Here is a 25,178-nt window from a genome sequence, read left to right as displayed (position 1 = left end):
CAGCTGCTGTAGTGGGGGTTGGGTCCCTTCAGGGTGGGGGCAGAACCCTTAGACCTTGACCCAGGAGTGTGGACATGCTTCCCCGGGCCCCATGGATGGCTCAGCAGGGTGAGGGGCTTGTTGCCTTGCAGGAAGCAGTCCCCAATCTCCCACCCCTGTCCTTGCTGGGCATCACCCGTGTCAGTCTTCTGGGATCCCTGCTCTCAGCCAAGACTGTCCCTGGGTGCTCTGACACTGCTCCCCCCACTGTAGCCTCTCCTGGAGGGAAGTGGGTAGGGCACAGCCCCAAGCTGGCTGTGCAGGTGGTGTCTTCCTACAGCCCTGGGGATGCTCAGCTTCCTTGTGGGTTCACCGAACACTTCCTTCTGCCTGCTGCTGTGTTGAGGCTTTGTGGGTTTGAGAGTATGGGGGTGGCATCCAGCTGGGCTTTCTAGTCCCTTCTGTAACGGGGCAGCTCTGGGAACATCTGAGAAGATCTTTGTGCTGTCCATGGGTGGGGTCCCCGTGGTGGAGTGGAGCCAGTGTTTGGGGATATTGGTGAGGGCGTGACTTGTGACCCAGCCTTTTCAGGGCGGAGAGGGGTGTGTGAGCTGTCTGCGTGGGGATGCTGTGTTTATGGTCCAGTGAGTGATAGGTGTGTGCAGAGGGGTGTGTCAGGGCCGGGGGTGGGTGTGTTTGGGGCACCCAGCCTCCAGGAGCCTGCTTCCGGGTTGCAGGCCTGGGAGGCCCCATTGCTGCCATCCAATCCCAGCTCCCTGCAGCGCTGGCCAGGCGCGGGTGGAGCCTGTGTCCTGGACAGACCTTCAGGCCTAGCTGAGACCCGAGCTTGAGTCTGAGTCCTGTACCTGAGGAAGGTCAAGCAGAATCCCCGTACCCTGATGCTCATTTTCATGGAAGAGGTCCCTGGAAACCAAGGTCTGAGCCGGGGCTTCCTCCAGACCCCTCTCGCTGTGCTCCTCTGGCCGGCCAGTTGCTGCCAACGCAACCGGATCTTTTCCTCCTGGCCAGGAGCTGGTCAGGCCAGGTGCCCACCTTTCAGAGCAGAACAGTTCCCCACCCAGCAATTAGGGAGCTGGGCCAGCCAGTGCAGCCAGTGGGGAGTGGGTGGGCGGTACCAAAACTTGGCAGCTGTGCCAGAAACCAAGGCCAGGCCCCAAGGTACGGGGGAGGGCGCGGAGAGCTGAAGCTGGGGTGTCACACGGAACCAGATCTTTGCTAGCTCATCCTGGGCCAGGCAAACCTGTTCCCAGTCCCCAAGCCGGCTTGGTGGCTCTGGGTGCAGCTGATCACATGTGTCCCTGTTCCAGCTGCTGTTTTCCCCGCCCCTCAGAGGGGGCTCAGCTCCCCGGCTGCCCTTAGGCGGCCAGCTGGGTCCAGGAAGGTGCCAGACCCTCCCTACCAGGCTCTCAGTGTCACACCAGATGGCCTCTGAGAGATAGGCCTCCACCATCACTGTGATTGGTACCCTTGCAAACCTCAGTAGCCCTCACAGGCCTCTGCCTGCGTGCTTCTGAGCTCAGACCCTGCCTCCTTTCGGGAGCCCACACGCCTGGGCACTTCTCCATCAGCTGCTTCTGGGCTGTGGGCACTGTTGGCTTGCCTCTGTTTCCGTTGGGCTGTGTGGCACTTTTTTTCTTTCTTTTGAAGACTTATTTTTTAATTTAAAGGGAGAAAGAGGAAAGACACTGGTTCATTCTTCCAGTGGCTGCAAAGGCCAGAGCTGAGCTGGTCCAAAGCTTGGAGCCAGGCACTTCTGGGTCTCTATGTAGGTGCAGGAGCTCAAGCACTTGAGTCATTTTATGCTACTTTCCCAAGTATAATAGCAGGGAACGGGATTAGAAGTGGAGCAGGCGGGATATGAACTGATGAACATATGGTATGTCAGAGCTGCAGGCAGAGGATTAGCCAACTATACCGCCATGCTGCCCCCCCCCCACCTTTTGGGAGGGGGGTTAAGATTTGGGCTTTATTGGAAAGAGAAAGAGAGAAATCTTCCATTTGCTGGTTCACTCCCCCAAATAGCCACAGTGGACGGGACTGGGCCGCACTGAAGCCAGGAGCTTGGAGTTCCATCTGTATCTCCTACATGGGTGGTAAGGGCTCAGATGCTTTCCCCAGGCACATTAGCAGGTGGTTAGCTGGACGGGAAGCGAAGCAGCCTGAACTCAGCTGTTGCTCTGACACAGGATGCCGATGGGCCACTCCAGCCTGCTGGCTTCTGTTTTTATCCCGAAGCTCACTTTAGTTCCAACCAGTCCCGGGGGCAGTGAGGGGACAATGGGTCAAGGGTGATCAGACAGATGTCTCCCTAGATTAGAGTGGATCTCTGCTGGCAGCGGCTGGGAAAGGCTGCAACGTTTGAAGCTCATCTATTGTTCATGGACACGAGCTGGGGTCCTCCTGAGCCATTTGCCATTCATTCCATACAAATGTCCTGAGGGTCTCCCATGGGCTGAGGCCGGGAGTAGCACAGGCTGAGGGCATGCCAGGTGCGTGTGGACTCAGACCCTGGGAAGCGGGTGGTAGGCAGCCGAGCAGCACGGAAGGCATGGGAGTTGCTGCAGCAGCTTGAGGAAGGGCTGGGAATGGGACCAGTTTTGCATGCATGTGCCATCATGCAGGGCCACACACTCAGAAAGGCCCCCTGCTCCGTGGCCACATAGGCCATTTTAAGCTGCTCAGGGTGTCTGAACAACAACAGCCTCACATTTTCGATGTGCTCTGCAAATTATAGAAGCAGATCCTGCCCGAGTGGAAGACATCGAGAGTGGCAGGAAGAAAGGACCAAGGATTTTGGGGGTGTCTTTGGAGGGTGGACAGGAAGGTGAAGCAGCCGAGCAAACGCCGGGTCTGCCCTGGGGCTCCCAGTGCCACAACACCCTGCAGCCCTCGGCTCCTCTGGCTGTCACATGTGGCTCATCTCTTCCCAGACTTACTCTGTGGGGCAAGAAAGGCGGGATTCCTGAGCCCTTGACTCTGGGGAGTGGAGGGGCACTTGCCCTTTCTGTTGAAGAACTTGATTTGTATGGTGTGTTTCATGTGTCTATTTCCTACTCCCTGTCACCTGCTGCCATTTTAAAGTATAAAGTACAGGAAAATTCACCCTTTTAAAGTACACTTACTTTCATAAATTATTTTTGTATTTTTTTAAAGATTTATTCATTTTATTACAGCCAGATATACACAGAGGAGGAGAGACAGAGAGGAAGATCTTCCATCCGATGTTTCACTCCCCAAGTGAGCCGCAACGGGCCGGTGTGCGCCGATCCAAAGCCAGGAACCTGGAACCTCTTCCGGGTCTCCCACACGGGTGCAGTGTCCCAATGCATTGGGCCGTCCTCGACTGCTTTCCCAGGCCACAAGCAGGGAGCTGGATGGGAAGTGGAGCTGCTGGGATTAGAACCGGCGCCCATATGGGATCCCGGGGCTTTGAAGGCGAGGACTTTAACCGCTAGGCCACGCTGCCGGGCCCTATTTTTGTATTTACTATTTATTTATATTGAGAGGCAGTTAGACGGAGAGACATAAAGAGAGATCTCCCACCATTTCACTCTCTAATGCCATGACTGTAGGTGCTGGATGGGTCTGGAGCCAGGAGCTCCTTCCGGGACTCCCACCCGGGTACAGGGTCCTGGACATTTGAACCATCCTTTACTGCCTTCCCATGCCAATAGCCAAGAGCTCAACCCGATGTACCCCAATGCCCTCCCTAGGTAGTTTGTAGAATGTTGGCAAACGCACATGGAATAATTCCAGCAGAGGGTGAGCATTTGGTACTTTGGCTCCAGCTTCGTGCTGATGGCAACCTCGGGAGGCAGCAGCGGATGGCTCACTGCTCGGATCCCTGCCAGCCATGGAGGAGTCTCGGCGAGTTCTAGGCTCCTGCCTTCTGCCTGGCCCAGTCCCAGCAGCTACTGAAGTTGGGGGGTGACCCTGCGGATGGATGCCTTCCGTGTGCCTTTCAGGGAGAGACGTATTTTAAAACATTGTGTATCACTCCCCAAATTTCCCACCCCCAGACCACAGCGACCGCTATTCTGCCTCCTTCATAACCTTCCCGTTTTTTTTTCCTTTTTTGTGAGAAGTGTTTAATTCCGCTTCTTTTATTAAAGTGTGTCACAAAGTCACAAGAAAAAAAAAGTATCACGTGGGCATGAAAAGTGCCAAGCTGTAGGACACACAAGAGACAGTCGCAGTGGTGCAGCCAGTAAGCCAGCCCCAGGGCTGCCAGCATGCCTGTCTAAGGGGGCGATGGGTGTGGGCTTACCCTGGGACCTGAGTGGAGTTCCTAGATTTATTTATTTTTATTGCAAGGTCAGATATACAGAGAGGAAGATCTTTCATCCGATGATTCACTCCCCAAGTGACCGCAAGGGCCAGTGCTGTGCCGATCCGGAGTCAGGAGCCAGGAACCTCCTCCAGGTCTCGTATGCCGGTGCAGGAACCCAAGGTTTTGGGCCGTCGTAGACTGCTTTCCCAGGCCACAAGCAGGGAGCTTGATGGGAAGCGGGGCCTCCGGGATTAGAACCGGTGCTCATATGGGATCCTGGTGCGTTCAAGGCGAGGACTTTAGCCGTTAGGCCACACCGCCAGCCAGAGGAAGGACTTCAGAGCCCTCACCCCTAGTGAAATAAAAACATTCACTGAGGTGCGGTTTGAAAGGCCTGAAAGGCAAGTAAGAAGCTCAGCTCAGCAGCATGAGTTCATGCAGAAGACAACATGATGCAATCCCAGCCCAACGGAAACAATCCCAAAGAGGACATCTGCAACTTCTACCGTGGGTGAGAACGCGCGCCCTCAAACGGCACAGCCATGCGCCGGGAATGCGACGGCCCAAGCGGCGAGCGCGCAATCCAAGCTCTCCAAGAGGCGCGGCTGTGCGCGCTGGCGGAGAGGAAGTGGGGGCGCCAAGGCCTGTGCAGTCCTGTCCTGTCCAGCCGAGCCGGGCTCCCAGGCCCCTTCGCCTCAGGCCAGGCTTGCTCGGCTTCCGCAGGACCACCCAGGATCCTGTGCCCCCGCCCCGAGGTGCAGCGTACAGGTGTGGCGGTTTGCAATCTGCGGCCTTGAGAAACACAGTCCTGCCCACCCCCGCTCCCTCACTCCCCCCACCCCCGAGTTTTTTATCCTAAAGGAGGTTGAGGCGAGGTTAAGGGCTAGATGTGAGGATCAACAAATAAACACACCAGATAATCTCAAATGCTATGTAGAAAACAAGGACGGATTGTGCAAGCGGTGTAAAGAAAACAAGATTGTGCAAGCTTGGGGGTGGGGGGCATGCAGAGGAGGAAGGCCCCAGACTGGTCTGAAGAGGCGGCGGGAAGCCCTTCCTCTTTGTCAGGCTCAGCTCGTGGAGGGGAGGCGGGTTTTTCCACCTGGCCTGGGTTGGTTTCCTGCCTCCTCTCTCCCAACCCAGGGCAGGGACACAACCTCGTTCATTGCCCAGCAAGCACCTAAGTTGGGGGTTCAAGGACTCCCCAAGGCTTCCCGTCTCAAGCGTCATTTGATGTTTCGCAAGGGCCAGGAGGGGACCCGTGGACGCACGGCACCGCTCGGGACGCTTTTTAAGATTTATGTATTGTTTATTGGAAAGTCAGATTTAGGCAGTGAGGGAGAGCCAAGAGGGAAAGATCTTCCATCCGCTGGTTCAACGGCCAGAGCTCAGCCGATCCGAAGACAGGAGGCTGGGGTGTCCTCCGGGTCGCCCACGCGGCTGCAGGGTCAAGTCCTTGGGCCGTCCTCGACTGCCTTTCCCAGGCACGGAGCTGGTCGGGAAGTGGAGCAGCCGGGATACGAACCGCCGTCCATGCAGGATCCCGGGCGTGCGAGGCGAGGACTTGATGCGCTAGACCACCGCGCCGGCCCTCGGGGACAGGAACCGGGGTGGGGCGGGTGCCGCGGCCGTCTTTTCCGGGTGGGGTACGCGCGCGTCCCAGGACAGCGGGCGAAGGGTTCCGCCCTGAGTCTCTGGCGCGAGAGGCGTGAGAGGGACAGGCTGGGCACGGGCGGCCGCCGACGGACAGAGCGCTCGCCTCCGCGGCCTCCCGGCTCCCGGGGACGTCCGCCCCGGCCGCGTGCCTGCGACACGGCCACCCCTTAGTGCAACCGCGCGTGCCAGCGCCCGGGTCCGCCCAGCCGGCGCCGCCACTTCCGCTTCCGGCAGCCGGGCCGCGGACAGGCTCGCCTGGGCTCGCCGCTCCGGCCGCTCCGGCCGCTCCGGCCCCGGGCTTGTCCTCTCGGCAGTGGCCGGCCGGAACCCCGCGGCCTCCCCGGGCCCGGGCCGTCGGCAGGTGAGCAGCTGCGGACCGGGAGCCCTGGGGGCGTTGGAGGATGACTGAGGAGTTGGCCGGTGCAACACCCAGTCGGGGTGGGGAGGCGGCAGGGAATGGTGTCCTTTCCCCTCCCTCCCGTTTTGGTTAATGAGAAAATAAAAACGGGGAACTTAGGATGTGCAGTGAAGAAGAGGGCGGTATGCCGGGGCAGCTCGGGCGGAGGGTGGCGTTCGTCCCTGAAGCGGGACGTTTGTATGGCCGGCCGGACAGGGGAGGCTGAGGAGCTGAGAGGACCCAGTGCAAAGGCCTCGGGGGCAGAAATGGGCTGTGCAATACTCAGGGAGCAGAACGGAGGCTGGTGTGGCTGGAGCTGATGTGGCTGGAGCTGCAGGCGAGCCTGCAGGGTCGTTGGCTTGCTTCCATGGAGATCAGAGAAAGCAATCGGGGTTCGTCAGGGTGACAGTGTGGGGCAGGGAAGGGTGCGGGGTGGGGGTTGCGAAGCGGCAAGCGTTGGGCTGCAGGAGCCCGTCCCGGGCTTGCCTGGATGGCCGGTGGGGGACAGGCTCTGAAGTGTGTCTCAGAGCATCCTGGGGCTGACTTCTCCGCCTGGAAGGCCTTGAGGAGGAAGGCTTAGGATAAATGGACATGGCATTCGCATCACTGGCACCGGTGCGCACTGACTCATCGCTGTGCCAGGTGAGGACGGTTGGCTGTGGCTCCTGCAGCTGGCTTTCTCTGACACACCGAATTAACCTGGGCTCTGCAAAACCGACACGCAGTTTTCTTTTTCTTTTTAAAAATGTACTTATTGGAAAGGCACACTTGGAGGGGTAGGGAGAGAGAGAGCAGCTACACTTCTCTTCAGTGGTTCGTTCCATCAGTGACCAGAATGGCTGGGCTGAAGCCAGGAGCTGGGAACTCTGTCTGGGTCTTCCATGGGGCGCAGGGGACCCACATCTTCATCGCCTTCCCAGGCATAATTGTAAGGAGCTGGATTCGAAGTTCAGTAGCTGGGACTCGAACCGGTGCCCTTATGTGATGCTGACATCACAGGCAGTGGCTTAACACACTTTGTCACAACACTGCGTCCACCAGTATGCAGGTTAATCCTACTAACTTCATCATTCCATCGCTCCAGGCAGGGCCTTCTCTCTTGTCCTTAGCTACCTATTTCCTTACTATGCCCATTCTTCCTTTCCCCACCATGGGAAACCACCCGCTGTGCCCCAGCTGCAGTCAGTCTTCAGCATCCATAGATTGAACCAACTGTGGGTCAAACATATCTGTGCAAAAATTGAACCTGTGTAGAGTTTTTAAAAAAAAAAATCACTCTTCCCTGAAAAAACACAGTCAACTGTTTGGCTGGCATTGACGCTGTGTTCTGTGTGGAAGTTGGGGCTCATCCACCTCCCCCGCCCCATATGCCTCCGTGCAGTCCTGGCCGCCACAGCAGTGCAAGGACACCCTGTGTTGCATCTGTAGTGAAAACCTTGGCAGCAGACACTCACTGCTAGGAGATGTGTGGGTTACGTGCAGTGCTGCGTGGTTTATGTAAGGGACTTGAACAGTCACACATTGTGGTCTCCATGGGGGAGGTCGTGGAAACAGTCTCCCACAGTTACAAAGGGGGACTTTTTATCTGATGTGCATCTGTGTGCATTTATTTATATTATTTGAGAGGCAAAGAGACTGCTCTCTCTCATGTATTAGTTCACTCTTCCAGATGTGTGCCAGTGACGGGGGCTGGGCTGGGTTGGGTCAAGAGCTGGGAACACAATGCGGGTCTGTCACCTGGGTGGCTGGGGTCAGGGGCCAGAGCTGGTGTCAGGCCCCATCACTGCCATGGGGGCCACAGGTGTCCTAAGTAGGGTCAGGGGCCAGAGCGAGGTGTGGTGTCCTAACTAGTTTTACATGTCTGTTTTTTCATAAATGGTATTCTGCCTATACTTTATTTTACTACTTTCTTTTCCTTCAGTATGCCAATATTGTAGGATGTTACAGATGTTGCTGTGTGTAACTGGGACATTGTTTCTTTAAAAAAAAAAAAAAGGTTTTTTTTAATGGAAAGGCAGATTTACAGAGAGAAAGGAGACAGACAGATCTTCCATCTGTTAGTTCACAACCCAAAAGACTGCCATGGCCAGAGCTGCGCTGATTCAAAGCGAGGAGCCAGGAGCCTCCTCCAGGCCTCCTCGTGGGTACAGGGTCCCACGGGCTTGGGCCGTTCTCTGCTGCTTTTCCAGGCTGTAAGCCAGGAAGCTGGATCAGAAGTGGAGCAGCTGGGACACAAACCAGCACCCCGTGTGGGATGCCGGCTTTGCAGGTGGAGGATTAGCTGCCACGCCACCGCCTGGGACACAGTTTCTAAGTGCCACATAGATTACCATAGATGCCTCCTCCAGGATGAGGCCTTTGGAGCGTCTCCTGCCCCTTGCCATGGCAAAGCTGGGAAGAAGTGCCTGTACCCAGCTGCTTCCTCGGCCTTGTAACACAGTTTCAAGATGACTGGAGTTTGTTTGATAATTCTGGTTACCAGATAGTCTCAGAAAGGCCCAGCGTTTTTGTGTGTCTGTATATTTATCTACTTGAGACACAGTAGACAGAGGATGTACTCCCCAAATGGCAGCAGTGACCGGAGCCAGGAACCTCTCCTGGATCTCCCAAGTGGATATAGGAGCCCAAAGACTTGAGCCATTCACAGCTGCTTTCCCAGGCTGTCAGCAGGGATGGACTGGAAGTAGAGCAGCCAGGATTCCAGCTGGCACTCACAGGATGTCGGTGCTGCACCCTGTGTGCCAAGGCACGCCCTGATCCAGCCTCTTCAGCCTTGGTGGGGTCATCCTGCCCTTTCTTGGCCAGTGCATGGTTTTGTTAAATTTGTGACTCTGGTTCCCAGACACTTGGCAAACATTCTTTTGTTCTGCGTCTTCCCCAGTTGATCATTCTCACAGGCTCCGTGCTGAAGTTCCTGTTCCTGTTGTCGTGAATGGTTGGTGTACACTCACCCCCAACTACAAATATTTGCTGCCTCCCTCTCGAGGCGCAGTGGTGGTCTGGGCTGAGACCTGGGCGTGAGAACCCTGTAATGCTAGGTACTCCCGGGGAGGCCACTGCAGCCTGCAGCCTGACGGCCTGGCTTCAGTTGCCACTGTGTGTCCTTGGGCAACTGAATCTTTCTATCTCATGTTCTCATCTACTAATCATACTTGCCTCATCGTGTTTTTGTGAGAATTAAGTGAGTTAATGCAAAGTTGGGAGAACCGTGCCTGGCACTTAATAAGCCCTAACGAGACGCTTAGCTCTTCACAGTAACTAATGAATTGTACATCACTCAGGCAGAGGGGCCCCTGTTAGATTTTGCCCGTAACGTCTCACATCCAGTTACAGGGCGTTTGTTCAGGGGTGCTGCGTGGACACCCAGTGTCATAGCATCAGCTGTGAGATAGGGCGTGTGAACCGTGCCAAGGCCCGGGGTAGCAGGCTGTGGCAGTGAGGCAAGGACCGGCAGGGATGGGCAGGAGTGGGGCGGGGTCTGCTGGCAGCAGGAGGACCCCAGCGGTCAGTGGGGACACAGGACTCTATGTTGGTACCTTGGACTCTGGGGAAGAATGAACACTTGGGGCCAAGTGAGAGACTGCTCATTTCAAATGGATGGGGACAGAAATGGACTCTGTAGATTTCAAGGATTGTCCAGGTGTTCAGTGTCAGAGGCTTCTCTGACATGGAGAAGAGTGGTGCCCAGGGAGGACGGGGAGTGGTGCCCAGGGAGGATGGGCTTGGGATGGCCTGTGTGGCGGGGGGGCAGCGTGAGAGCTGGGGAGCCAGCTGCTAAAGAAGGCCACGTGTGAGCTGAGTGCCAGCTTCGTGAACAGTTGAGAAGGTGCGGGGGGTGCAGAGCAGACGAAGGAGAGGAAGGCACATTGCCCTGGGCACAGTTGTGAGCACGCTACGGCTCTGGCTGGTGCACACCCAGTGCCCTTCCCTGCACAGGCAGAGAGGTGGTTCAGTTTGGACTGGTGGGCAGGGTCCCTCAGGCCCACACGATTGGCAGTCCTTGCCTGAGCTGCCTTTCCAAAGGGTAAGCCATCCGAGGGCTGCCTTCAGGGCCTGTCTCAAGGTAATACATGGGAAAGTAACCCCACTGTCAGAATACGGCCGAGATGAATGCATCAAAACATCTGAAATAAAGACAGTGGCCGTGTGAGGGTGTCTAGATGGATCCTACTGCTGCCTGGGAGCCCTGTGAGGCCTGCTGTCCTGCGCCATTCACAAAACCCTTGTCCTCACGCCAGCTGCTTCTGCTGCTGCCTACCATGGTGAGGGAGCGGGGCGGGGAGAGGGGACAGATCGGTTAAGCAGGGCATTTCTGAGTTTTGTATTTGATAAAGCAGTGGGGAGAGGGATATGAAGCATAATCTGGGAGCCCCCCCTCCAGAACTGTTCCACCCTGTCCTGCATGGGGCCTGACACTTGACCTTCCCCGGACAGGCCGCCATGGAGCAGTGCGCGTGCGTGGAGCGAGAGCTGGACAAGGTCCTGCAGAAGTTCCTGACCTATGGACAGCACTGCGAGCAGAGCCTGGAAGAGCTGCTGTGCTACGTGAGCCAGCTGCGGGCGGAGCTGGCCAACGCAGGTGGGTGTCTGCCCACTCCCCGGAGAGCCTGGGCTACCGTGACAAAGCTGAGCAAGCAGGATGGCTGGGAATGGCGACAACACTGACTCTGCCCTTTCCAGAATCCCGACAGAACATTAGTTTCCCGCAGATTTCTTCCTTTTACATTCTGCCTTCAATTTGCATTTCTGTTTTTAATTTAGAAGATGTCTTAAGCTAATTTCCAATGGATGAAAAGATTCTAAGAATACCATGCCCTGCACCCAGGCCCACCAGATGCTAAAAAGTTACTGTGCTTGCTCTATCATTTTCTCATGTGCTGCTCTGTAAGCATTTGAGAGTGAGCTGCGGCTACTGAACCCCCTACATTACAGCTGTAGTGTATGTTTGCAGGGTGCAGGGCGTTCTGTCACACAGGTACAGAATCATGAGGAACAGCAGGAAGCGGGCGCCAGCACGTTGGTTCAACTGGTTAATCCCTACCTCAAGCACTGGTTCATGTCCTGGCTGCTGCACCACCTGGGAAAGTAGTCGACCATGACCCAAAGCCTTGGGACCCTGCACCTGCGTGGGAGGCCCGGAAGAAGGTCCTGGCTTCCGCTCAGTTCAGCTCTGGCTGTTACAGACACTCAGGGAATGAACCAGCAGATGGAAGATCTTTTTCCTCTCTCTAAATTTGTCTTTCCAATAAAAGTAAAAAACAAAACAAAAAACAGGAAGTGAAATAGTGACGTAATTGCACCTGATGAATACAGTTTATATTTCATTTATGCTCCAAAAATTGCTTTTATTTATTTATTTTAAAATTCTGACTGGAGGAAAGACAGAGAGGAAGATCTTTCGTCCAATGATTCACTCCCCAAGTGACCACAACGGCCGGAGCTGAGCCAATCCAAAGCCAGGAGCCAGGAGCTTCTTCTGGGTCTCCCATGTAGGTGCAGGGTGCTTTCCCAGGCCAAGAGCAGGGAGCTGGATGGGAAGCAGAGCTGCTGGGATTAGAACTGGCGCCCATATGGAATCCCGGCACATTCAAGGCGAGGCCTTTAGCCTCTAGGCCACAACACCGGGCCCTAAGTATGTATTTTTTTTTCTTTTAAGATTTATTTTATTATTTTATTACGAAGTCAGATGTACTGAGAGGAGGAGAGACAGAGAGGAAGTGGAGCTGCCGGGATTAGAACCAGCGGCCATATGGGATCAAGGCAAGGACCTTAGCCACTAGGCCACACTGCCGAGCCCAGTATGTATTTTTTAAAAGCAAATTTCTGGAGGGCCCAGCCTGGGGGAGCAGTTGAGGACGGCCCAAGGCATTGGGTTCCTGCACCCTCGTGGGAGATCCAGAAGAAGCTCCTGGCTCCTGGCTTTGGGTCGGCTCAGTTCCAAACACTGTGGTCACTTGGGAAGTGAATTATCAGATGGAAGATCTTCCTCTCTTTCTCTCCTCCTGTCTGTATATCTGATTTTGCAATAAAAAATAAAATAAATCTTTTTATTTGTTTGTTTGTTTGAAATGCAGAGTTATGGAGGGAGAAGGAAAGATAAAGACAGGAAGATCTTCTATCCACTGGGTCACTCCCCATTTGGTCATAGCAGCTGGAGCTAGGCAAGTCTGAAGCCAGAAGCCTCTTCCAGGGCTCCATTTGGACCATCTTCTGCTACTTCCCCAGGCAGATTAGCAGGGAACTGGGCTGGAAGTGGAGCAGTTGAACCTGAACCAGGACCCATCTGGGATGCTGGTGCTGCCAGCAGTAGCGATGTAGCAGGTTATGCCACAGTGCCAGGCCCTAGAAATTTTCTTTCTTTCTTTTTTTAAAGATTTATTTTATTTTTATTGGAAAGTCAGATATACAGAGAGGAGGAGAGACAGAGAGGAAGATCTTCCATCTGATGATTCACTCTCCAAGTGAGCACAACGGCCGGTTCTGCGCTGATCCAAAGCCAGGAACCAGGAACCTCCTCCAGGTCTCCTACGTGGGTGCAGGGTCCCAAGGGCTTTGGGCCGTCCTCGACTGCTTTCCCAGGCTACAAGCAGGGAGCTGGATGGCAGGTGGAGCTTCCGGGATTAGAACTGGCGCCCATATGGGATCCCGGGGCGTTCAAGGCAAGGACTTTAGCCGCTAGGCCACCGTGCAGGGCCTTTTTTTTTTTTTTTTCAAAATGGAGAGGCAGATTTACTGCTGATTTATTCCTCAACTGGCTGCAGTGGCCAAAGCCAGGAGCCAGGAGCTTCTGGAACTCTCACATGGGTGCGGGGTCCCAAGACTTTGTGCCATCCTCCACTGCTTTCCCAGGCCACAAGCAGGGAGCTGGATGGGAAGTGGAGCAGCTGGGACACAAACAGGCACTGATACGGCATCCCAGGCACATGCAAGGTGAGGATTTAGCTACTAAGCTATGTATAGAAATTTTCATACACCGTATTTTACAGTACAAAATCCAGCCCAAGGCCATGCACAGTGAGTTGCTCCCATCTAAGCCTAATTTTTTTAACCCACCTTCCTTCATCTTTCGTGATGTTGGTGTTCTTGTAGAAGTAACGCCAGCTGTTTTGTGGACATCTGTTTGGATTTGAATGTCCCCTCAGCATTCATGTTGTCACTCTTTGCCAGGCGTGTTCAGGAAGTTAGTGTGCCTGTCCATGTGTCATGCCGGGAGGTGTGTGATATCAGTGAGTTGCATTGTTGCTTGTGTTTATTTGATCCTTTTGCTAAGGTGAGGTCTGTCCGGTCCTTCCACTGCAGGTCCCTGAGTGCCAGCACCCAGTGATGGGTGCCTGCCTCAGTGATCACCTGGGAGACTTCCTGCCCCCTGATGGCCTGAGCGTGTGTAAGTCGGCCTTCATTTGCAACAAAGATGCTTTCTTCTTCTTCATCTGCCATCAGTTCAGTCTCATAGGGCCTTACTCAATAGTTTATCATTCACTGTAACAGCTTTTATAGAGAGTGGAGACAGAAAGGTCTTCCATCCGTTAGCTCACTCCCCAAATGGCTGCAATGGCTGGAGCTGAGCTGACCTGAAACCAGGAGCCAGGAACTTCCACGTCTCCCGTGCAGGTGCAGTTTCTGATTGTCTTGGATTTGAACCAGAAACCTCAGGTTCTTTTGTCTCTTTTTCTTTTTGAGCTAGCATTAACCTTGCCCTTTTAAAGTATACAGCTCTTGGGCCCAGCACAATGGCTCAATTGGCTGATCATCCCATATGAGTGCTGGTTCCTGTCCACTTCCCATCCAGTTTCCTGCTTGTGGCCTGGGAAAGCTTTGGAGGACGGCCCAAAGCCTTGGGACCCTGCACCCGTGTGGGAGACCTGGAAGAAGCTTTTGATCAGCTCAGCTCTGGCCACTGTGGTCATATGAGAAGTGAACATCTTTGTCTTGCCTTCTTTCTGTAAATCTGATCTGCCTTTCTAATAAAAAATCTTTAAGAAAAAATAACGTGTACGGCTCTGGTTTGTAGCATATGTACAGTTGTATAATCATTGCCGCTGTCTAATTATAAAACATTACAACATCCTTCAAGAAACCCAGCCCTTGGACAGTTGCTGCCTTCCTGTCTGCCTAGCTCCTGGCAGCCGCTAATCCACTTTCTGTCTGCTAATTTAATCCTCTGGGCACTTCACACAAACAGGCTGATGGAGGACTTGGCTGTGTACTAGCATGATTTCTTTTTTTGAGATTTATTTTTATTGGAAAGTCAGATATACAGAGAGGAGGAGAGACAGAGAGGAAGATCTTCCATCCATTGATTCACTCCCCAAATGGCTAAAATGGCCCGAGCTGGCCCGATCCGAAGCCTGGAACCTGGAACCTCTTCCAGGTCTCCCACACGGGTGCAGGGTCTCAAAGATTTGGGCCGTCCTCGACTGCTTTCCCAGGCCACAAGCAGGGAGCTGGATGGGAAGCGGGGCTGCTGGGATTAGAATTGGTGCTTGTATGGGATCCTGGAGCATTTAAGACGAGGACTTTAGCCTCTAGGCTACTGTGCTGGGTCTTAGCTTGATGTTTTAAGGTTCATTCCTGTTGTAGAATGTGTCAAAACTTTGTTTCTGTTTTATGATTTAACACTATCCCAATGTATAGATGTACCACCTGTTGTTAATCCGTGAGTGGACAGACATTGGTGATGGTTGCCGCAGTGACCAGAGGAGGGCAGAGTCTGCTTCCAGCCGGCCTCTGGCTGCAACCCAGAAGGGCCAGCGGAATTCTGGCATGTCCCTCAGGCAGCGGGGTCACTGCTGCACCAGCTATGGACACAAACCAGTATTCCCCACCAAGTAAGGGCCGAAGCAACCCCCCACTTCAGCTTCCTTGTCAGGGGGCTTTAAAACTCCCTTGCACATCTCTTCCTGGCTCCTCTTCTTCCTCTGTAGTTCTCTCCTTCACAACTCTCTTTGCTACAAGGGGAAGGGAAGCCTGTGACCGTGGGGCCCTGCAGTCAAGGCCATCTGCGTTTTCTTTCTTTTTTTTTTTTAAAGATTTTTTTTTATTATTATTGGAAAGCCGGATATACACAGAGGAGGAGAGACAGAGAGGAAGATCTTCCATTCGATGATTTACTCCCCAAGTGAGCCACTACGGGCCGGTACGCGCCAATCTGAAGCCGGGAACCAGGAACCTCTTCTGGGTCTCCCACGCGGGTGCAGTGTCCCAATGCACTGGGCCGTCCTCGACTGCTTTCCCAGGCCACAAGCAGGGAGCTGGATGGAAAGTGGAGCTGCCGGGATTAGAACCGGCGCCCATATGGGATCCCGGGGCTTTCAAGGCGAGGACTTTAGCCACTAGACCACGCCGCCGGGCCCACCTGGGCTGTTCTTTTCTATACGTGGTTGATGTGTTCCTTTCCTGGCTGTTGGGGAATCTAACAACTGGGTTCTCTGTGCCTTCTATGATTACCAGTAATGCTGCCTCACATGTAAGCTTTTGGGTACGTCCACGTTATAAGATGTATTGATTGGAAAGGCAGATTTGCAGAGAAGGAGAAAGAGAAAGAGAGATCTTCCATCCTGCATACTCCCTGAATGTCCACAGTGGCTAGAGCTGAGCCAATCTGAAATCAGGAGCTTCTGAGTCTCCCATGTGGGTGCAGCGACCCAAGAAACTTGGGTCATCCTCCACTGCTTTCCCGTTTGCATTCATTACCAGGGAGATGGATGGGAAGTGGAGCAGCTGAGACTCAAGCTGACACCCGTATGAGCTGCCAGTGCTGCATACATAAGCTTAGCGCGCTGTACTACCACATCAGCCCCTGTATTAACACTTTATTAGCTTGACTGTCAAATTTGAAAGACTTAACAGACAAGGAGACACGGAGACTCTTCCATCTGATGATCCACTCATCAAATGGCCACAGTGGCTGAGGTTGTGCCAAGCCGAAGGCAGGAGCTTCATCCAGGGCCTCCACATGAGAAGCAGGGGCTCAAGCACTTGGGTCGTCTTCTGCTGCCTTCCCAGGCATATTAGCAGGGAGCCAAAGTGGAAGCGGAGAAGCTGGTGCTGACATTCCGGGCAGCAGCTTAACTCCATATGCCACAATGCTGGCCACTAAAATAAATCTTAAAATCACTGATTTGGGACTGGTGCTGTGGCGTAGTATGTTAACCTCTGAATGTGCCCATATGGGCACTGGTTTGAGTCCCAGCTGTTCCACTTCCAGGCTGGTTCCTGCTAATGCGCCTGGGAAAGCAGCAGATAGACTTAGTCCTTAGGCCCTTGCACCCAGCTGGGAAGTTCCCGGCTCCTGGCTTCAGACTGGCCCAGTTCTGGCCATTGTGGCCGCTTGAGCAATCCATTGACTTGAAGGGTTCTCTGTCTGTCCTTATCTCTGTAACTCTGAGTTTCAAATAAATTAAAAAAAAAATCTTAAGACTTTTTTAAAGATTTATTTATTTGTGGGGCCCAGCGTGTTAGCCTAGTGGCTAAATCCTCGCTTTCCATGTGCTGGGATCCTTTACGGGCACCAGTTTGTGTTCAGCTGCTCCACTTCCCATCCAGCTCCCTGCCTGTGGTCTTGGAAAACAGTGGAGGATGGCCCAAGGCCCTCGGTCCCTGCACCCACATGACAGATGTGTAAGAAGCTCCTGGCTTTAATTGGCTCAGCTCCGATGTTCATTTTGGTTTTATTTTACGATTTATTTATTTTATTTTTTATTGGAAAGTCATATATACAGATAGGAGGAGAGACAGAGAGGAAGATCTTCCATCTGCTGATTCACTCCCCAAGTGACCGCAATGTCCAGTGCTGACCCAATCTAAAGCCATGAGCCAGGAGCCTCTTCCGTCTCTCATGCAGGTGCAGGGTCCCAAGGCTTTGGGCCATCCTCCATTGCCTTTCCAGGCCACAGCAGGGAGCTGGATGGGAAGTGGAGCAGCCGGGACACAAACTGGCACCTGTACAGGATCCCTGTATGTACATGAAAGATGAGGATTTAGGTACTGAACCATAGTGCCAGGCCCAACTTGAAGCTTTTTAAAATTTATTTTTGGATCCAGAAAAGCCCAGGCCATTAGCAGGGAGCTGGATTAGAAGTTCAACTGCTGGGATTAGAACTGGTGCCCACGTGGCAGATGCTGACACCACAAGTGAAGGTTAAGTGTGCTACACTACCATGCTTGCCACATATATATATATAATATACATAAAAACTTTATAAATATATGTATTATATATTTTATAAAAATTATACATATATATAAACCAGGAAATGGAGATGGCTGACTTTCCTCACTTGATCAGCTATAAATCGTATGGAAAATGGGCTGGTTGGCGGGGGGCGGTCAGGATTATGATGTTGTTGGTTAGACTGCTGCCTGCAGTGCCACTGTCCAATTTGGGCACCAGTCAAGTCCCAACTGCTCTGTCTGCCCTAGCTCCCTGCTGGTGTGTCCTGGAACGCAGTGGTGGAAGGTGCCCTCAGAGCTTGGGTCCCTGTACCCACGTGGGAGATTTGGGTGAAGCTCCTGTCTCCCGACTTTAGTCTCACCCAGCAAACCCTTGAAACCATTTGCGGAATGGAAGATATCTCTCCATGTCTCTCTCTCTCTCTCTCTCTCACCCATACTCTGTCTATAATTCTGCCTTTCTAATAAATAAATTCTTAAAAAAAAAAAAATGGGCCAGGGTGGAAGTTGTGGCACAGCAAATGAAGCTGCTACTTGGGATGCCTGCCTTCCATAGCAGAGGGTCTGTTCGCATATTCGTTGCTTCGCTTCCGGCGGATGCGCCTGAGAAGGCAGCAGATGGTGGTCCTGTCGCCCACTCGGGTGGCCCGGGTGGAGCTCCTGGTCCTGCTCCCTGGCTGTAGCTTGGCCTGATCCTGGCTCAGACAGCCCCTGGAGGATCTCGCCACGCCCTCCCTGGCCCCCTCCTGCCGACGAAGGGCTGCTGCTGAGACACGCTCGGCACTGCGTGTCCGCGTCTGACCATCTCACCGCCTTTCCCGCAGCCCTTCAGGGCAGCCCTGTCTCGGCCACCCTCTCCCTCGTGATGTCCCAGTGCTGCCGCAAGATCAAAGACACCGTACAGAAACTGGCTTCAGACCACAAGGACATTCACAGCAGCGTGTCCCGAGTGGGCAAAGCCATCGACAGGGTGAGTGCTGCGTGGCCCCAGGCCTGGGCTGGGTATGTATACTCCCGAGCTAGTGTGGCAGGGCAGCTCGTGGGTGCCCCCATCACAGGACCCTGTCTCTCCTCCTCATCAGAACTTTGACTCGGAGATCTGCGGTGTCGTCTCCGACGCAGTGTGGGACTCGCGGGAGCAGCAGCAGCAGGTCCTGCAGATGGCCATTGTGGAGCACCTGTACCAGCAGGGCATGCTGAGCGTGGCCGAGGAGCTGTGCCAGGTAACAGTGACACCACCCAGCGGGCCCAGTGGGGCACTCCAGGCCGAGAGAACCTGCCTGTTCTGTTCTTTTGTGCGTTTGCTTGCTTAAGATTTATTTATATTGGAAAGGCAGATTTACAGACAGGAGAGACACAGAGGAATATCCTCCATCCACTGGTTCACTCAGCAAGTGGCCACAGTGGCCGGAGCTCAGCCAATCCGAAGCCAGGAATCAGGAGCTTCTTCCAGGTCTCCCACACAGGAGCAGGATCCCAAGGCTTTGGGCTGTCCTCCACTGCCCTTCCAGGCCACAAGCAGGGAGCTGGATGGGAAGTGGAGCAGCCGGGATACAAACCAGTGCCCATAATGGGATCCTGGCGCATGCAAAGCGAGGACTCTTAACCACTAGGCTACTGTGCCAGGCCCTCTGCTCTTTACCTGTTAGTTTTCTTAACATTAAATCCCTTTTTCTCTTTAAATACACTTGCTTTAGTAGGGAAACCATAAATAGAAGATAGCTATAAAAATATGTTATGAGGGGCCAACAGTGTGGTATAACAGCTTAAACTGTTGCTTGAAGTGCCAGCATCTCATATGGGCACGGGCTTGGGTCCCAGCTGCTCCACTTCCCATCCAGCTCCCTCCTACTGTGCCTTGGAAGGCAGTGGACGATGGCCCAGGTGCCTGGAACCCTGCACCCACACAGGAAACCTGGATGAAGCTCCTGGCTGCTGGCTTTGCTCTGGCAGATGCATCTGTTTGAGGAGCGAGCCAGTGGGTTGGAAGATCTCTTTCCACCTCTGCCTTACTCTGCAACTCTGCCTTTCAAATAAATGAAATCTTTATTTAAATATAATGAAAAGTAAAGCAACTAATGTCTAGTTATAGTTGGTTGCCAGCCACAGTTTGAGCTGAGCCCTAATATGTGTTTATTGAAAAAGAGCCACGGAGTGCCAAAGTTCTTGCCTCACTGGGTCACGTGTTGTGGAGCTGGTTAAGCCACATTCCTTACCTGGCACCCTGCCTCTCTGATGTGCCCGGGAAGGCAGTAGACAATGGCCTAAGGACTTGGGATCCTGCCATCCAGTGGGGGAAACCTGGATGGAGTTCCAGGCTCCTGGCTTCAGCCCTTCCATCTGGGGAGAGAACCAGTAAAGATGGCCAATCTCTGTCACACTACCTTTGGAGGAAATACGTACGTCTTTTACAGGAAGAACAGTGTCAGGGAAAACCAGACTTGGTTTCATGTCAGACCCAGGGACAGTCTCCAGTGCTCTGGTCGGGGGTGAGGGTGGGGGTTGCCAGTCCACTCTGGGTCAGTCCCACTGGCCTCTCCGAAGTGAAAGGGGAACAGGAGGGCCCAGGCAGCCAGCAGGGCACCGTGTCTCCTTGTGCCTGTCTTTGGCGGATACAGCTTCATTGTGTGCATGACAGAATTGTGGCAACATTATCTTCCAACAGGGGCCTCTCTCTCCCTCCACCAGGAATCGACACTGAGTGTGGACTTGGATTTCAAGAAGCCTTTCCTGGAGCTGAATCGAATCCTGGAAGCTCTGCACGAGCAAGACCTGGGGCCTGCATTGGAGTAAGGAGCTCTGCGGGTGGACCAGGAGCCATTCTGTCCCCACTTGCCGGGGCCCAGGCTTATCTGTGTTTCACCCACACGTCCCTGATCTGTCTCCTGTCTTGGCTCAGGGTCCGCCTCACTTTTCTAGCCTCTAGCAGGCCATACTAAAGCACGCCCCTCTCTTCCCAGATGGGCCGCGTCCCACAGGCAGCGCCTGCTAGAGCTCAACAGCTCCCTGGAGTTCAAGCTGCACCGGCTACACTTCATCCGCCTCCTGGCAGGTGGCCCCGAAAAGCAGCTTGAGGCGCTCAGCTATGCCCGGCACTTCCAGCCCTTCGCACAGCTGCACCAGAGCGGTGAGTGCCAGGCTGCCGCAGGTGGGTGCACGGCAGTCACGGCAGTGCAGTCTCTGCATGGCGGTGGGGCTGTGTGTTAGCCAGCCGTCTGATCACTCCACCATTCCCTGATAGAACGGCTTTGAGCCCTTCTTATCTCCAAGGTGAACTCCAGAACAAAGACCCTTCATCTCAGACCACCTCCGTTCCCCCAAGATCTCAACTCTGAGCGCTTCCCCTGGGGACCCCTTCCTTCCCAGCAGGATTCCGAGCTGCTGTTTGACGCTAACCATCAGTAACCTGCAGTGTTACTGCCTGCCTGCCTCAGCTCCACACACCCTTAGTACTGTCCAGTTTTATTCAAAAATAAATGTGAAAAAACAGTGATGGCAGATTTTAGCTAGGTGCTGCTGCCTCCCGGAATCTGCCATGTTGGAGGGCAGTAAGCCCGAGTTGGTGAACAGACATCAGTACTAACCTGAGACTGGCTTGGCCATACAACCAAAAGCATACAGAGCTGTCAGGGGACTCCTCTGCCTATCTTCCGTGCCTGTCCATCACCCACAGAGGCATTCTGTGCCATCCATTTTGGGAGCTGTGCCTAGAGCCCGACACCTGAGCTGTGCTGTGCCATCCCCTTAGGGAGCTGCACCCGGAGCCCGGCACCTGCTGAGCTGTGCTGGGCCTTCCCCTTTGGGGGCTGCACCCAGAGCCTGGCACCTATTGAGCTGTGCTGTGCCTTCCCCTTTGGGGGCTGTGCCCGGAACCCGGCACCTGCTGAGCTGTGCTGTACTCCCTGCCTTGCAGAGATCCAGGTGATGATGGGCAGTCTTGTGTATCTGAGGCTGGGCTTGGAGAAGTCACCCTACTGCCACCTCCTGGACAACAGCCACTGGGCGGAGATCTGCGAGACCTTCACCCGAGACGCATGCTCACTGCTGGGGCTTTCTGTGGAGTCTCCACTCAGTGTCAGGTACACCTGGCCCCGGGAGGGCAGGGAGGGCAGGGAGGACAGGATAGCTTTTCCAGAGTTCTGTCATGGGTCAAGAACACTGCTGGGTGCTTTGACGGATTGAACCCTCAGCACTCTGAGATACGAATAGCCCATTTTTATTGTTAGGGAAACCAAGATACTTAAATGAGGGCCCAATTTCACCCCGAAGTCAGGGTTCCCATTGTATCAGGTCTCTGGACTGAAGCCTCTGTGTGCACTCAACTCTAGAATACAGTGCTTCCCTGCAACCACCGTCCTCAGGGCCTTGTCAGACCCTCCCCTGCCCCAGGGAGTCCCTGAGCAACATGCAAAATCTCCTTTCACAGCTGGACAGCATCCTCCTCATCTCACAGATGGTGGTAGGAAGTTCACTAGCAAGATGAACTTGCATGGGGCTCATGGAGAGGCACTTGAACCAACCCCAGAACCACACACTGCCACAGTGGTCCACCGCTTGTGGGCTGTCCAGCCGATACCCCACTGTGGGAGACTGACACATTCTCACGGACTCTGGCTGTGCATTCAGCTGTAGGACTTCCCAGCGGCAACACCACTGCTTCTCTGGATGGCATTATTGTGGGACACAAAACCGTACTGTACACTGTGCCTCATGTCTGAGGAACTGGATCCTACCTTTTTTAAGATTTGTTTGAAAGTTAGAGTGACAGAAGGAAAGACAGATCTTCAGTCCATTGGCTCTCTCTGCAAATGATCACAGTAATCAGGCCTGGGCTGTGCCAAAGCCAGCAGCCAGGAACTCCACCTGGGCCTCTGCCATGGGTGGTGAGGGCCAAGCACGCAGGCCACCTTCTGCTGTTTTCCCAGGCGTATGAGCAGGGATCTGGAGCAGCACAGCCAGGACTTTAATCGTTACTCTGACGCAGGATGGCAGCATCTCGGGCTGTACACCAGCCCTCACCCTGTAATGACTCGGACTGGCTTTGTTTCTACGTCAAGGCAGAAATCTACCCAAATGGCATTCCTTCACATGCCTGCAACAGCCCAGACTCAGGCTGGGACAGGAGCCAGAACTCCCCTGTGCTTGGCAGGCCCAATTGTGTGAGCCGTCTACCTGCTGCCTCTTGGGGTGGACCAGCAGGAAGCCGGAGTCAGCACAGCCAGCACGTGGACCCAGGATGCAAGCATCCTACAGCGCTGCTTTCTGTTTTTAAGATTTATTTACTTGAAAGGCAGAGAGAAAGAAAAAAAAAAAACCCAGAAAATTTCTGTCCACGGGTTCATTCCCCAAATGACTGAGTGACAGCCAGAGCCAGGCCATTCCAAAGCCAGGAGCTTCCTCAGGGCCGCCTGTGTGGGTGTAGGGTGCATCAGGAAGGAGCTGGTACTTGAGCAGTGCCCACAGCAGTGGCTTTACCCACTACACCAGAATCAGCCCCAAGTAGCATCGTAACTGCTGTCAAGCGCCCACCCCCTCCCCTCCACCACTTGAAGTGTCCTAGTTGGTCTCATTTGTGAGGTGCCATGGTCTTTGTCCTACTGATTGACTCCCCAAAATGCCTCCAGCCAGTCAGGACTAAGCCAGTCTAGAACCAGCAGCCGGAAACTGCATTGGGTTTGCCCTGAGGGACAAACAAGTACTTAGGCTGTCTCCTGCTACCTCCTGAGCATGTTAGTGGGAAGCTGGACCAAAATGTGGGCATGTGTGATTCAGTCAGGCAGCCCCGTGTGGAGTGCAGATGCCCCAGGCAGTGGCTTTCCCTGGCCTGACAGCCACAGGGCTGTGTGTGTGACGACAGAACAGGAACTCCTGCTGGGGGGCTGCACTCCTAGGCCCACAAAGGACTTTAGCACGGTTGCCCAGGCAGGTATCCGCCCCTGGAACTTCACTTTGTCTCTCCCATGGATTCTCAACTCTTGGAACATGTCAGAATGACTCTCATGTTGGACATAGCTAACTACATCTGTGGTACTTGGCGAGCAGTCTGAGGCAGTTAGGGACTGACCTCTAGACCCGAGTGCTGCTGCTGTGTTGGGTCCTGCGGTCTGACTCGTCCCACCCCTGCTCCATTGCAGCTTTGCCTCTGGCTGCGTGGCGCTACCGGTGCTGATGAACATCAAGGCTGTGATTGAGCAGAGGCAGTGCAGCGGGGTCTGGAGCCACAAGGATGAGTTGCCGGTGAGGTGTGGCGGGGGTGGGTACAGGCAGCAGGCAGCACCAAGGAGGACAGCCTGGACAGGGGGTGGACTCACCTCTCCACTGGCCTCCCTAGATTGAGATTGAATTAGGCATGAAGTGCTGGTACCACTCGGTGTTTGCCTGCCCCATCCTCCGCCAGCAGACCTCGGATTCCAACCCTCCCATCAAGCTCATCTGTGGTCATGTGATCTCCCGAGATGCCCTCAACAAGCTTATTAACGGAGGAAAGTAAGTTCCCTGTGGTGCCTCCTTCTTGGCCTGGTTTTCCTGCTGGCCATCCCTGAGCTGTTCCTGGTTCTCCTCCCTTTACAGGCTCAAGTGTCCCTACTGTCCCATGGAGCAAAATCCAGCTGACGGGAAACGCATCATATTCTGATTCCTGCCCGGAAGGAGCTTTGTCGGAGGGGGTTTTCACCCAGGAGCCACGGGCGAGCTTGGTGGTCGGAACTGGCTTCCGTGCGCGGTGGATGTGCAGCACTGCCAGGGTGACTGAAGAGGGAACCCACCCACATAGGGCAGTTGGACCTTGGCCATGAGGAAGATGCTGGACTATATACGCCTGCTGTTTGTCTTTGATTTAGTAGCACAGGACCTGGCCAGCGGCTGTCTCAGCCAGGCCAAGCCTGTGTCACTTCAGCTGCTCAGCCCAGGGGCATCCAGCTACAGCCAGCTTCCTGTTCCTCAGCCTCCACTGTACACAGTCCAAGTTAGCACTGAATGCTGTTGTTTTATAACTTTGACCAAATATATTCCCAGGCCTCCTTCCTTCTGTCTGTCTAGATTCTGCAGCAGGAATTGCCATGTCTACTGCAGACAGATACTGGGCATGATGTGGGCACAGCCAGTCACCGCCCAGGCTGAAAGCACTCAATTTGCATCTACTTTAGGGGAAATCTGGGAGCTGGCAGGGACCCCCACCCCAGGTACAGTGTGTAGGAAGTCCTGAGGGGTTTTTGGCATCAGAAAGGGAACTAAAGTGCTAGGAGGGATTGGGTTTTCAAGGCCAGCGGCATGAGGTTTTGTATTTAGCTGTGGTTTCCTATTTAAAGTTTAGTGAGTGGGTGAACAAATTGCTTTCCTAGTTTCAATGTGGCATTGAAAGCTCCTGGGGGAGAAAAAAGAGGAATGAGGGTACCCTGGAAAGAAGCTGCTAGCGGGATGATGGGGGCTGCACTTTGCCTCCACCTACCCGGAAAGTTACTGCTGAAAGGTTCTGAGGTGGGCACAACCGGCTGCCAGCTGCAGCACCTGCTCCGGCCCCAGGCGCCGCAGGTCTTCTGGGTCTCCGGTGAGAAGTCTCTTTCCTCTTTTTCCCGCCCGCCAACTCCTTGGCTGCACCAGTGGCTGCTGCTTCAGACAACACCCACAGGCTCACCACACTAGTCTTGGCATTTACTCTCCCAGCTCACGTTCTTGGAACTGTCT

The 25,178-nt window shown here is 54.1% G+C and overlaps 1 protein-coding gene across 1 annotated transcript; it reads left to right on the top strand.

Annotated features, from left to right (window-relative positions):
* Window positions 1-6,053: 6,053 nt before the first annotated feature.
* RMND5B (required for meiotic nuclear division 5 homolog B) lies at window positions 6,054-24,518 on the top strand. The gene is made up of 10 exons (XM_004587362.3): window positions 6,054-6,287; window positions 10,758-10,902; window positions 18,320-18,465; window positions 18,578-18,718; window positions 20,184-20,284; window positions 20,456-20,622; window positions 21,409-21,574; window positions 23,630-23,732; window positions 23,827-23,981; window positions 24,066-24,518. Exons 2-10 carry the CDS (start codon window positions 10,764-10,766, stop codon window positions 24,127-24,129), a joined length of 1,182 nt encoding a protein of 393 aa, XP_004587419.2. The 5' UTR covers window positions 6,054-6,287; window positions 10,758-10,763; the 3' UTR covers window positions 24,130-24,518.
* The last annotated feature ends 660 nt before the right edge of the window (window positions 24,519-25,178 follow it).

This window comes from Ochotona princeps, chromosome 19 (assembly GCF_030435755.1).
Source record: "Ochotona princeps isolate mOchPri1 chromosome 19, mOchPri1.hap1, whole genome shotgun sequence".
Classification (NCBI taxonomy): Eukaryota; Metazoa; Chordata; class Mammalia; order Lagomorpha; family Ochotonidae; genus Ochotona; species Ochotona princeps.
This window is presented reverse-complemented; position numbering and strand designations above follow the sequence as displayed.

What these genes read in the sequence shown, in the direction of transcription:
- RMND5B (XM_004587362.3), top strand. Translation starts at nt 10,764, where the DNA reads ATGGAGCAGTGCGCGTGCGTGGAGCGAGAGCTGGACAAGGTCCTGCAG. An exon ending in TGGGCAAAGCCATCGACAGG is followed by an intron (nt 18,466 to 18,577) that starts GTGAGTGCTGCG and finishes CCTCCTCATCAG; the next exon opens with AACTTTGACTCGGAGATCTG. An exon ending in AAGCTTATTAACGGAGGAAA is followed by an intron (nt 23,982 to 24,065) that starts GTAAGTTCCCTG and finishes CTCCCTTTACAG; the next exon opens with GCTCAAGTGTCCCTACTGTC.